General features: G+C 43.1%; 1 protein-coding gene across 1 annotated transcript; it reads left to right on the top strand.

Moving 5' to 3' along the window:
- The first annotated feature begins 2,998 nt into the window (after positions 1–2,998).
- On the top strand, positions 2,999–14,319 carry LOC141102360 (galectin-1-like). Its single transcript, XM_073591313.1, has 4 exons — positions 2,999–3,040; positions 4,202–4,281; positions 10,399–10,570; positions 13,961–14,319. The coding sequence occupies exons 1-4, from the start codon at positions 3,029–3,031 to the stop codon at positions 14,102–14,104; spliced, it is 408 nt and encodes a 135-aa protein (XP_073447414.1). The 5' UTR covers positions 2,999–3,028; the 3' UTR covers positions 14,105–14,319.
- The last annotated feature ends 352 nt before the right edge of the window (positions 14,320–14,671 follow it).

Below are 14,671 nucleotides of genomic sequence, written 5' to 3'. Positions count from 1 at the left end.
CTAAGGTTCTCTAACAAACCTCTGAGGGCCTTACAGAACAGCTGTATTTATACTGAGATTACATTACACACAGGTGGACTCTATTTACTATTTAGAGGATGTCTGAAGGCAATTGGTTCCACTAGATTTTAATTAGGGGTATCAGGGTAAAGGAGGGCTGAATACAAATGCCCCCCACACTTTTCACACATTTATTTGTAAAAAATTTGGAAAACTATTTATCGTTTTCCTTCCACTTCACAATTATGTGCCCCTTTGTGCTGGTCTTTCAAGAGGTATGAATACTTTTTCAAGGCACCTTAAATGTTTATTTTCTGGTTTGTGATAAATAGTTTTTTTTCAAAGAGTAAAATGAAATTTGCCCATAAGCAATACAAGAAGTCGCCAATGATGATTGATGGACATGAAAGAAGTCTTCAGTATTTATGTGGCTCGTGTTTATCTTATATTGGTAACAGAATACAATTTAGCCTGAAGGAAATATCTGAACAATTATAATTGGAATTTATGGCTGCTGCTGTCCGAGGCCGAGAGGCATTATCTGTCCCCCAGGGACATTTCTGTACTGATGAGGAGAAAACACGATCCTCCTCCGATCCCCGGAGATTTCCCTGCGAGTCGTCCCGACCTGACTGAGGATAAAGACAGATGAGGTCCTTCCCTTTCTCAGGAAAAATCTGCCCGTCTATTGCCAGCTTTACTCTCTTCCCACCCGTTATTTACCCCGAGATCTACAAGCCACCCATAGCCAGATACACAGACATTACACATTACTTATACCCAGGTGAACAGATGTCCCATGAGGCTGATAGCCAGGTGCACAGACATTGCACACTGTTCATACCCAGGTATATAGGTGTCCCACGCTGCTCACAGCCATATGCACAGATATTTCATGCTACCCAACACAGGTGAATAAATAGAACATACTGTCCACAGCCAGATGTACATGTTCCAAGACATCCAGAGAAAGCTGAGCCAGTCACATCAGTCTCTGTACCAGAGGAGCTTACACTCTAATCCCCCCATCACACACTATTATTATTATACATGTATATAGCTCTGACATATACCGCAGTGCTGTACAGAGATCACTGAGCAATCACATCAGTCTCTGTACCAGAGGAGCTTACACTCTAATGTCTAATGGGATAGAGAAGAGTCCGGGTTGGCGGAGGTTGTACCAGGGGATGCTAGTGTCTCTGTCCCATCAGAATCTGTGTCTGTGATGCCCTCTGTGGTGTCAGTGTCCCCCCCAGTCTGTGGTGTCAGTGTCCCCCCAGTCTGTGGTGTCAGTGTCCCCCCAGTCTGTGGTGTCAGTGTCCCCCCAGTCTGTGGTCCCCCAGTCAGTGTCAGAAAGTGTGGTTGTCAAGTCTGTGTCTGCACCTATTGTTTCTCCTAGTGTAGTGAAGGCAGCGGAAGGTGCTGGACCAGAATGTATGGTGGTGCCAACCCCTCCTCCTCAGCGTATGAGAAGTTGCGGGTGGAGTGAGGGATGGATTGGATGATGGTGGAGGGGGAGGTGGGAAGGGCATGAGGGTGGCTGGTGCAGAATGCAAGGTGAATGATGTGGAAGTCGGGGTGAATGATGTGGAAGTCGGGGTGAATGATGTGGGGGGAGGGGTTAATGGGGGGGTTTGGAATCGCATCCTGATGGTGAATAAATCTCAAAATGTTTCTTAGCCTGGATTGTGTTTAAGTTGAGGCTCGGGGTTTGTAGTTGTTTCTTTCTATGTTATCTTGTCAGGAAATGGTTTTCTTTACTTGCTGATGTAAGCATACTTGTTTTTGTTTAGTAGTTGTTTATTTTTGTGTAAATATGTTTTTATTAATGAGCTGTATATTTGTGTGATTTTATAATAAAAAATTTACACTCTAATGTCCCCCCCCCGTCACACACTATTATTATTATACATTTATATAGCTCTGACATATACCGCAGTGCTGTACAGAGATCACTGAGCCAATCACATCAGTCTCTGTACCAGAGGAGCTTACACTCTATTGTCCCCTCCCCCCACAGTCACATCAGTCTCTGTACAGAGGAGCTTATACTGTCACTTATCTTTGATTTTATGTTTCTCTTGTGTCTCATATGATGTCATGAATCTCATGTGATGTCATGTGTATCAGATAATGTAAATTGTTACTTTGGGGGAGAGTAAAGCTACTTGCACATTTCTTCCTTTCAAAAACTCAGGAAAAACAAACGTGTGTTTGCTGCTTTTTTATATCATTTTGGCCGCAATTCTGGTGCATTTTGCACCTGTGAAAAAAAATTTAAAAAATGTGACTTTAAAAGCTGCACCAAAAACACAACCGCAGGTGCATTTTTTATGGGTTTTTGCCACGTTTTTGATGTGGTTTGCATTAATTTCAGAGGCAGTGCGTTTTTAGTGTGTTTTTTTTTTTTTGCTGCACCAGAAATGCATTCCGCTTTTTCCACTTCAAGAAAAACGTATCAGTGTGAAAGCAGCCTGACTAAAACTGGAGAGTAGAGAATCTGGTGCAGCTCTGCATAGAAACCAATCAGCTTCCAGGATTTTTTTTGGCAAAGCTTAATTGAAGAAGCTGAAATGAGAAGCTGATTGGCTCCCATGCACAGCTGCACCAGGTTTTGCACTCTCCAGTTTTAGTAAATCTCCCCCTTTGTGTTGTAGAAATGACTTGACTTTGAGGATAGTCATCTTTTGCCCCCTTGCTGTTTGTGGTGAGTGGTGACATCCCAGCAGAGTGACGATGGACGCCCCATGCTCAGTCACACCGGATCCACATTTCATTCATTCTCTGTAATGAGAGGTTCTGGAACAATTCTCAGTCCAGGGAGCACTGGGCGGGGTGATTCCTCTGGGCGGGGTGATCCTTCTGGGCGGGGTGATCTCTCTGGGTGGGATGATCCTTCTGGGCGGGGTGATCCTTCGGGGCTGGTTGACTCCTCCCTCCTGACTGGCTCCGCCCTCAGCAGACCTCCTATATATGAAGAGGTAGAAGTGCAGCTGATCACAAGTTTGTCTGAAAAGGAAGCAGAATGGCAGATAAAGTGAGTATGAGCACTGATGGAAGCTGCAAATGGGTTGTGTAGGCAGTGGTTGGTATAGTGATGTGGGAAGTGGTGTGTATGATGCTGTTGGGTAAGGGCAGTGGTTGGTATGGGGCAGATGGATGTGGGTAGTGGTGCTGGTGAGGGTAGAGGGTTGTTGGGTGTAGGTCAAGGTTTTGGTTCTTGTCCTTCCAGTTATTTATATTTAGGGTGTGATGATTGTATTTTGATATCCTGGCACAGAGCAGGGTCACCCTATCTGGGTATTCTTAGTATAAAGTATATACTGGGATGGCTCAGACACTCCTCTCCTCCACATCTGCCCTTAGTGACCCATCATTGCCATGTTTTTGCCTCCTTATCATTCATGTATGAATAATTATATTAACCATTTGCTGTGCAGTTTTATAAATCTAATGGTCCTATTCTGAGATGTGACATGTCCAGTCCCTCTGGGTTACTCCATTGTGCCAGATCATTACCTCTCTCCATACAGGATGGAAGGTGGGAGTTAGAGCAGGCCTTGTGCCCGTCAGTAATTGGCACCGTCTGGCTGTCTGTAGATAGGACTGTAACTTGTATAAAGATCTGGGCAGCCGGCATACATGACATGAACATTATAAGAGAAAATGTATATATTGTCAAGTCATTGATCTGTCATTAGAAGACATTTGTGATCTGCTGGGGATGTCTGAGCTCCCTCCCCTCCCCTCCCCCACACAAAGGATCCAACAAAGTGCTGCGACCCACGAAAATCCCAAACTTATGGGGGTGGTGTAGTGGGTAGCACTCTCGCCTAGCAGCAAAAAGGGTCGCTGGTTCTATCCCAACCATGACACTACCTGCCTGGAGTTTGCATGTCCTCCCTGTGCCTGCGTGGGTTTCCTCCAGGTACTCCAGTTTCCTCCCACACTCCAAAGACATGCTGGTAGGTTAATTGGCTTCTGTCTAAATTGGCCCTAGTATATGAATGTGAGTTAGGGAGTTTAGATTGTAAGCTCCTTGGGGGTAGGAACCGGTGTGAATGTACAATGTATATGTAAAGTGCTGCGTAAATAATATTATTTTATTATAATATTTTCTGTCTATATACAGGGTGTAATAATAATCTCCCTTCTCTCTATTATAGAAGGTGTAATAATTCTCTTTTCTCCCATACAGACGATTTACTTCTATAACTTCAGCCTCAAACGCGGTCACTGTGTGGAGGTGGAGGGCTTCATTCCGGAGGACTGTAAAGAGTAGGTGAAGATGCTAACCTTGGCTACTTCTTATATAATGTCTGCTCTCTGTATAATACAATTTACCAAAAGTACAACTTACAAAAGTAGAAAAGTGTGTTCTGTGTACAATACATCCTACTGACCCCTCATTACTGGGAATTTGGGGTGTGTGGTCCCTCAAATAATACCCAACATCAGATTGTTTTGCTCAGAGCAAGTTTAGTTTCAACATTTGTACTTCTACATTGTGACAAAATGTCATCCTGGATAAAACTTGTCTGATGACTTATGAGCCATCATCTGAAATGTGACAACTGACATACATTCTGTCTTTCTTTAATCCTGAACCCCACTAACTTGTATAGCTGCAGGCACTGTGGAGAAATTCATCCTCAAATTTTACAGTAGAAAGCACTTCATCACTAACACATACTTGGAGGTCCAAACATCCCTGAAATGGCAACAGGGAGTTAAATGGCACAAAGTGGTGGTGACTCCTCAGTTCAGCTCCCCCTCCTAGTAGTGTCTCCTTAGCCCAGTTACACCTTCTCCTTCCTACAGCAGAGACTTTGGAAGTCTTGGCTCACTTTGCTCTTTCTCCAAGCAGCAGCCCATCTCTCCAAGCTCCCTTTCCCAGTTGCTCGGGTCACTCTGCTCCCTCATCAGTGACTCGGCAGCTCAGATCTCCTTCTCCCTCTCACTAGTAGGATGGGAGAACTGAGACCAGACTTGAATGACTTCACTAAACTTTCAGGAAGAATTGTTCCACAGTGGCTGCAACTACAAATCACAAAAGCGTTCGCACCGACCTAGTGCATTACCATAAATCTATTTTATTAGGTAAATAAGTGGCAAATTAATATTCAAACATCATACATAGACATATCTAAAAAGCTGATCAGACCACCTCCAGATCCACCATAATCCCCAGATGGAATGGGAAGACCTCATAGTGTACAGGAAGGGCTGACGTGTTTTGAGGTTCAAGATTTCTTCTCAGAGCAAAATACATGTGTAACAGAATACCATTTTAAATATTAAAATGTGCTATTGACAAAAACTGAGCCCCCCCTGGTGCAGGGTAACACAGGTTACATGAGCACTTGAAAAATAAAATCCCCAAACACAATGCACAAGTATAGGGTTAAATGTATGTAGTGAAGTCCTGAGCCCCTTTTGGTTTAATGAGAACCTCCAGAGTCAGGGACAGCTGACACCCTTCTATATAGAGTGGGTTACAAGGCATGGTGGGTGTAATTAATTGGAGCAGAGACTGCGAGCCAGGCCTTCTCGTCCAACATCAGTGCCTGACCTCACAAATACCCTTCTGGAAGATTGGTCAAACATTTCCATAGACACTCCTAAACCTTGTGGACGGCCTTCCCAGAAGAGTTGAAGCTGTTATAGCTGCAAAGGGTGGGCCAACTCAATATTGAACCCTACGGACGAAGACTGGGATGGGAGTAAACTTCATGTGTGTGTAAAGGCAGGTGTCCCAATACTTTTGGTAATGTCTGTATAGTCATGAGATTTTTTTTTTTTGTAAAATTGGATAGATAATAAATATATGTGATAGAAAATATTCAATGGCAAAAGATCAAAAGATAGTCAAATTGGTCTATAATTTGGCATTCTGTAAATAAACAAATAAAGAAAGATTGAAGCGCTTCACTGCATGATCAGTAAAAATAAATAAATAATGAAATAAATAAATAAATAAATAAATAAATAAATAATATAACCCACATACAAAATCAGTTAAACAAATCCAAATACTGTGCAATGGTCACGGATTTTAGCTGCATTTTCATTGCACAGTATTTGGATTTGTTTAACTGATTTTGTATGTGGGTTATATTATTTATTTCATTATTTATTTATTTTTACTGATCACGCCGTGAAGCGCTTCAGTCTTTCTTTCTTTCTTTATTTTTAGTGATTCTGAGCACTCTTTATTGATAGCAGCCTCACAGATTTATTTGATCTTTGGAGTTTTATCTTAAATAACTATCACAGCGCTTTGTGGTTTTATACACTATATTGTAAATACACAAAGCCATTGTGAACAAGTCTACATGATAGGAGTGTGAAGATATACATACAGTGACTTTCTCCATATAGAGAAGTGGAGGGGTTCCTCGTGTGCAGCCCATTGGGGGGCACCTGTATAATACCACCATGGCCCATGGGGAGCTCATAGGTCAATCCTTAACTATATGTCCTCTCAATAAGTGCGCATTCTTCTGTATTTTATAGTTTTTGCTTAAAGATTCTTTATAGTCCTGAGAGAGCAGCAAGATTGTCGTGAAAGTTTAGCCAAGAGGACAACTTTATTTTTTTCTCTTAAGCACCACACCTGAGTGCAGGAGGTTACTGTTTTGCTGCAACTAGAAATGTCAGTGAGGGATTGTCTGAAAGCTTACTTACCGCTTGTTAAGAATATGTAAATACCCGAATGTCCATGTCCATGCATCAAATATATGTCAAAGAGAAATTTGCAGCGATCTACAGAGTCGGCTTATCCTCGTCTGTCCTTCCCGGGAACACTGCGGGAGCGCTGATAGGTTAGAGGGGAACGCACGACTGACATAGTATTGATGTTACAGGCCCTTATAATATACAAACATTGTGAGTTTTTTTTGTGAGATCATTTTAAATTGATAAATAATTGTTGTACTGGATTACGCTATGTGGAATTTTTTAATCTGTTGCTTGCAATTGTAGTGATATAATATATCGGGTGGTATAGTAGTATAGTGGTATGGTGGGTATGATAATTAATTAGTAAGTACTCTTCCGCAGCAACCCAATTCTTCCAGAGAGATGCACTTTATTGACTTCCAACACAGAACAAAGTCCACAGATGACAAAAAATCAGACAGAGTAGATATAATTCAGAGCCCCATGTTCCTAGGTCTGTGTGTCCATACACAGACAAGCCTCACCTAAACTATAGACTGAATGCCGTGTTATATTCAGTAGACACTGAATGGCTGAGCAATTTGATTGGCCGTTTCAATTTAGGACTTTGATAAGCTTTAGTCTATCAGACAGACAACAACCCCCAGCCGTGAGCAGCTGTAGTCATAAACCGCCCCAATTTGCACTCCCGCATATCAACATCAACAAGTCCCCTTAGATATGTGTAATTAGATTAACAGATACAACCTGAACACCCTTTTGAGCCCTTGGAATACCTACATTCCTAATCTGCATTCTTGTATATTAATATCAACAAGTCCCCCTGATATATTAGCCTCCCCAGGAGGGAGCCTCCGCTAGGCCAACCCAAAACACTCCTCGATCCCATTGTTACCCCCTCAAGTCTAATTACCATCAATAAATACTTCTTCTATGGTCCTTTAAACAATCTACCCTCTAAAATCTTCAATTAGGTTAACAGCCCATACCTCACACCCCTAGGTAGACTTGAATAAGACTAACACATCAAAGGGTCTTCAGCTGTTATATTAAAATTGAGTTGGCTTGGACAAATCGACCATTGTCAACTCAATTCTGGCCTGGTTAATATTGACTGTATGTGTACATACATGTAATAATGTCCCACATAAATCGGTGAACATATTACAACAGCAATGAGCATAATACAGATGAAAAGTGTCCAGTGATCAGCAATTATCCCTGTGAGCGTGTTAATCAGCAGGGTCTGCTAAGTGGATTACCTACAGGGCTGTGGCACAAGTGGTGTGGTGATGGAGACTTGAGATCGCTGCTAATATTTTCTTCCACGATCGTCTAGTTTATACTCTCCTGCCTTTTCTTAACCACTTGCCGACCGCCTAACGCAGATATACTGCGGCAGAATGGCACGGGCAGGCAAAATCACGTACCTGGTAGGTCGGCATCGTTAGGGGAGCGATCAATGCTGAGGGGGGCGCGCTCGTTCGTGGCCACCCTCTCGCAATCGCTCCCAACGAATGAAAATCTTCCTCTGCCGCTGTAATGTAAACAGCGGCAGAGGAAGTGATGTCATCTCTCTTCGTGAAGCCTTTTTGTTCTGGCACCGAGGAGAGAAGACATCCAAGTAAGTGCATCAACACTACACATTACAGTAGAACAGTGTTTCTCAACTCCAGTCCTCAAGGCGCCCCAACAGGTCATGTTTTCAGGATTTCCCTCAGATGAAACGGCTGTGGTAATTACTAAGGCATTGAAACTGATCAAATCACCTGTGTAAAATAACGGAAAGCCTAAAAAACATGACCTGTGGGGGCGCCTTGAGGACTGGAGTTGAGAAACACTGCAGTAGAACACTCTAGGCACACTTATCACCCCCCTGTACCCCCTGTCAGTGACACCAATAGCAGTTTTTTTTAAGTTTTTTTTTATTACTGCATTGGTGTCATTTGTGACAGTTATAAGTGGTAGGGCAGTTAGTGTTAGGCCCCTTAATGTCTAGGGTACCCCCCTAATAAAGTTTTAACCCCTTAATCACCCCCCCCCATCACCAGTGTCACTAAGCGATTGTTTTTCTGATCGCTGTATTAGTTTCACTTGTGACGCTAGTTAGGGAGGTAAGTATTTAGGTTCGCCGTCAGCGTTTTTATAGCGTCAGGGAATCCCATATACTACCTACTAAAGGTTTTAACTCCCTGATTGCCCCCTAGTTAACCCTTTCACCACTGATCACCGTATAACTGTTAGGGTGACGCTGGTTAAATAACTATATGTGGAATCACACCCCAAAATACATTCTGCTGCTTCTCCTGAGTACGGAAATACCACATGTGTGGGACTTTTCGGGAGCCTAGCTGCGTACGGGACCCTGAAAACCAAGCACCGCCTTCAGGCTTTCTAAGGGCGTAAATTTTTTATTTCAATCCTCACTGCCTATCAGTTTTGAGGGCCATGGAATGTCAAGATGGCACAACCCCCCACAAATGACCCCATTTTGGAAAGTAGACACCCCAAGCTATTTGCTGAGAGGTATAGTGAGTATTTTGCAGACCTCGCTTTTGGTCACAAAGTTTCGAAAATTGAAAAAAGAAAAAAATACATCTTGTCTTTCTTCATTTTCAAAAACAAATGAGAGCTGCAAAATACTCACCATGCCTCTCAGCAAATAGCTTGGGGTGTCTACTTTCCAAAATGGGGTCATTTGGGGGGGTTTGTACTGCCCTGCCATTTTAGCACCTCAAGAAATGAGATAGGCCGTCATAAACTAAAAGCTGTGTAAATTCCAGAAAATGTACCCCAGTTTGTAGACGCTATAACTTTTGCGCAAACCAGTAAATATACGCTTATTGACTTTTTTTGTTTTTTACCAAAGACATGTGGCTGAATACATTTTGGACTAAATGTATGACTAAAATTGAGTTTATTGGATTTTTTTTTTTAACAAAAAGTAGAAATTTTTTTTTTTTTTTTTTTCAAAATTTTCGGCCTTTTTCCGTTTATAGCACAAAAAATAAAACCCACAGAGGTGATCAAATACCATCAAAAGAAAGCTCTATTTGTAGGACGCAGATTTTGTTTGGGTACAGCATTGCATGACCGCGCAATTAGCAGTTAAAGCGACGCAGTGCCAAATTGTAAAAAGTGCTCTGGTCAGGAAGGGGGTAAATTCTTCCGGGGCTGAAGTGGTTAATGGACTTTCACTGAGTGGATCACCATTTGATACTTTGTTTAGGTGGGCTCTTAAGCAATTTCTTTGATATTTTTAAATATTTGCTATTTTTGCACTAGCGCTGCTAATGTGTTAGAAAATTTTCTTTGACATATATTTGCATCTCATTTTAGTATAGCAGCTGCTGACTATTTTATCAATATTTGCTCTGTGCGCTGAGGGAGGGATACTGAACAGTTTTTTTTTATTTTTTATCTCTCATTCTTTGATACCCGTATGTCCATGTCCAGGCTACAGGTTCACTTTAGGTATTTTATGGTTTGGGGACGTGTATTACCAGGACCCCATTTGTTTATAAATGTGTTAACCATTATAGTTTTTAAAGACTCCAAAAATATTTGTGTGTGTGTGTATATTTATATATTGCTATTATGACTTAAGTTGTAGAAGTACCTCTGATACCCATGGGAGGACCACTGGTGAATGACTCCAGTATGATATCCAACAAGGTCAGCTGAGAAGAATAATTGCTGTTTCTGTCTTTCTAGGTTTTTCATAAACTTGGGAACAGATATAAAGAATTTTGTGATACACTTTGACGTTCGCATTGACTACAGAGGATACAAGCGCGTCATAATCTTGAACTCGTTTAAGGACGGTGTCTTTGGAGAGGAGCAGAAGGAAACGGTCTTTCCCTTCCAGGTTGGGACGGACACCAAGGTATGTCTATGCTGGGAGGGGCAGGACTAATGTTGATGGGGCAAAGTGGCATCACTGTTCATATTGGACCCCTATTATATCTCCAAATGATGCAGTAGGCAGTGATGTCTTAGGTCAAGGGCATGTAGGCTGTTATGATGGTTGTCCCTTCAGCTCATTTCATGAATGATCCATAGGAAGATCCAATGGATACCATCATGCTGCCATTGTGTGCTATGATAAAATTGGCTTGCAAAATTTTTTAGTGTAACATTTCTTTTGTGTATGCATGTATTATTGAAAATGTTATGTTTGTGCAAGGCTTTTTTTCTCAAACAATAGGTGCTGGAACTTAACCACGGCCCCACAAAACCCCTCCCCCCACACACACCCTCCAAATCACATCAAATAGTGGGTGTGTTCAGTCAAATTTCACGAAAACAGTAGGAGGGTCTTAAAGGGGCATTAAATACCAGGATTGCATTACATACAGAGTGCAGGGCTGTCACTTGTAAACACAGAAACCAGACTTCTGTGTTTACAAGTGATTGTGGTGAGCAGGCACCAATGGGTCTGAGCCAGAGGTGGTGGAACTCAGTTCCACCAAGTTCCCCCTGAAAAAAAGCTCTGTGTTTGTGAGATGATTATTATAGGAAGAGGAAGGAACAGGGATCAGGAAATCCCTGACATGGAATGTTACTAAAAAGTCCCCTATAAAGGCTCAATCTGGGGAGTAGTGGGGGGGGGGAACTGAAGCTCATCAGTCTCATGCTACAACTGTTATGAAGGGACCAATGTGTGTGTGTGCTGGGGACGAGTGAATGCTCTGCTCATCTAAATTCATCTCTGGGGAAATAATTAATCAAACTATAAAAGTGACAAGGCTTAATTCTATTTGGGGTAGGATAAAAAATAACTGACCCAGAATAATCGTGTTCTCATTTACCCCAAGTCAGTCATGGTAGATGGGACCCTTTCTGGAAAAGGGAGATTATTTATCAGTATCGAAAGATTCAAGAATTACATACTTTTGCAGATGACAAACTGTATTGAAAATAACAACCAAAAGGCATAAGATTCCCTTTGTTATACATATGTAGCGGTACCCTCGTGATGGCTGCTGAGTTAGTTATAGCAATCCGCCCATCGCCCTGCTGCCGACCTCCCATCGCCAGGTAGATGACATTAAAGCGGAGTTCCACACAAAACTGGAACTTCCGCTTTTCGGAACCCTCCCCCCCTCCGGTGTCACATTTGGCACCTTTCAGGGGGGAGGGGGGTGCAGATACCTGTCAAAGACAGGTATTTGCACCTACTTCCCGCATAGACTCCCATGGGAGTCTATGCTTCTTCCTGTCCCGACCGCGCTGTCTGCTGGGAACACAGAGCTCCCAGCAGAGAGCGGGGACCACTAGGGACGCGCAGCGCGACTCGCGCATGCGCAGTAGGGAACCGGAAAGTGAAGCCGCAACGCTTCACTTCCTGATTCCCTCACCTAGGATGGCGGCGGCAGCTGCCGAGAACCGAGCGGGTTCTCGGCGTCCCCTGCCAACATCGCTGGACCCCGGGACAGGTAAGTGGCCATGTATTAAAAGTCAGCAGCTGCAGTATTTGTAGCTGCTGGCTTTTAATATTTTTTTTTTTTTGGCGGTGTGGGTGAACCCCCGCTTTAACCAGTCAATGATTTCGTTTCCTTTCTCTTTATTACCAAGGTATATGAGATGCCCATAGAAAGTTTACTTTAATGGGAATCATCCATGGCCTTGGCCTAGTAAATGGATTTTCCCTGTAGAATCTTCACTGCAGACTATTGCTTCTTCTATTGCTTGGCATATCTGTCTGAAGATTTTCTACTTAATGCTTCCAGTTAAACGAAAAGAATCACTCTGAATAATTCCCCTCTAGACTGACGTGGTTGTCCTGTTAGATGTCATAGAGCCAAAGGCCTATACCACCTATCTTCCATGGCTCAACGAACTAAACAGCCTCAGTGTCTGGAAGTTACTGTCCACTTCTGTTCATACTGTGTTCCTTGGCCACACGGCACGCTGCACTACTCACTCCTGCTCTTGCTTCTTTATGTTACACTGACCTTCTACTTTGGATCAAAGTCCTGTGTTCCCCGGTCACAGGACGCTGATCTACTTTCGCCACTTCACTGCTACTTCTTCTGCTTTATCTTCTCCAGCATGCAAGTCCTGTGTTCCCCGGAAACAGGATCTTGATACTTTCTCATGGAGATGAAGATCTTCCCTTTGGACTCCTTCCTAGCAGCTCCTTCATTCCTTTCCCACACATGGCGCATCCCCCCATGGGGACGCCTGATGTGACACCTCCATACTACATGCCGTCTGCTCCTCAAATCTCTCCCCCCGGAAGCATGTGACCCCAACCCCTGTCGGAGGCCTTCCCCCTGCCAACACCAAAAATGAGTGACAGGCAGCCCATGTGAGGAGCCCTAACCAATTAAGTCAAGGTCCAACCCCCCCCTTCATAAACAATTCCTATGTAAGCAGAGGTGGATCCCTGAGCCAGAGTATAGGTGGCCACACCCCCCCTTATGCTGACACTCCCATTCTCAGATTAAGATGACCAAGCCTGAAATGAAACACGGGTCTAGCCAAATTTACCTGCACCTAAGCCCCACCAGCTAGAAAAATACTAATCTAGCACCTACCTGTAAGTAGAGGGTGCTACACACACACATCAAATGTTAAGCTCAGCCCCCTAGAATTCACTGTCAAATGTCAGAGCATCAGTGCACAGTCAAGTCAAAGGACTTCTGCATGGTTCTCACCTTTTGGCATGTAATGTAGACACTATATAGTTGGCATGTCATGCAGTAGCCTTTCACAACCCCCCCGGGAACCCTTAAATCTTTTTTAGGTGGTGGGGAATGGCCCTTGCATTGGTGGCCAGTGTTAAGAATGTCCCACTTACAGTGTTGGTCAACTTGCCACTCTTATAGGCAGCAAAAAAGCATTGGTGTCGTGAAGCTGGCCCTGAAGTAAGTGGGCACCATCAAATGGGAGGTTAATCGGCCACAGCTTAAGGGCCCCTAGAAACTTCTGAAGGAACCCTGGGTGAGACTGGTTCTCATACCAGCAAAACTGGCCATCTGCTATTGATCTCCTGAGGGCTCCAGTCATTGTTCTAGGTGACTGATCAGTTCTCAGAGACGCTGTCACTAAAACATTGCAGCACAGAAGCACCTCCCATTTTTTTTTACCTTTCCATCAACAGTTTTCTGGCACACATAAAGAATACATAAGACGAGCTACGTGCAAATATCATCTTGTGGAAAGATTTTTGTTGAAATGACCGGTTTGGTGGTAGTCTGTTTCTATGGCCAACACTCATTGACTTTTTATTGTCCAGCAAGCTGACACTGTGCCATCTCTTTTCTTACAGGTTTGCTTCCAATTTGAGCAAGACAAGATCATCATACTATTACCTGCTGGCAACCATTTCTCATTTCCAGTCCGCTTTCCCATAGAGGAGATCTCCTACTTTGAAATGGGACACCTCCAGCTAAAGTCCATCACACTAAAATGAAGAATCCCGCAATAGAGGAGCCGCCTGTCCCACGTGTCCATATCCAGGTTCTGTGAAATGACCATAGTGGATGAAGGGGGAAGTTCTTTAATCGTGTTTTGTAACCCCCTCCCCCCAATCTGCATCCTTTGCTGCTCATGTAAACATACATTGTGCTTTGCTCAGTACTAGAAATGAATTCAATCCACATTTCAAATAAAACCCAATGAGCTCTATTGTGTCTGATCAATCTTCTTTTTTTATTTATCACTAATCTGACTTTGGATTGATTGCTGTAGTTGATGGCAAATCACTGCCTGCTGCATAGCGCCCCCTGCTGGAGGTTTGTTGCATTACTTTTAAAAGTTAGTCACCAGCAGAGGGTGCTAATGCTACATTTTCTGCCTGCATAGTCTGATTTCTTGGATTTCTAGTAAAACAATAGAAATCCTTTATCTTATATTTTTGTGGCTCCAGACTGAAAGCTGCACCCAGATAGTATATCCCAAGCTTTACCCATAAACTTTCAACACAAACAATTGCAGGCTGAAAATTGCAATTTCACAACATTTAACTGTCTGTAAATTA

The sequence above is a fragment of the Aquarana catesbeiana genome, linkage group LG07 (assembly GCF_042186555.1).
Source record: "Aquarana catesbeiana isolate 2022-GZ linkage group LG07, ASM4218655v1, whole genome shotgun sequence".
In the NCBI taxonomy this organism is placed as follows: Eukaryota; Metazoa; Chordata; class Amphibia; order Anura; family Ranidae; genus Aquarana; species Aquarana catesbeiana.
The sequence above is the reverse complement of the archived record's forward strand: the minus strand, read 5'-3'. Positions and strand labels throughout refer to the sequence as shown.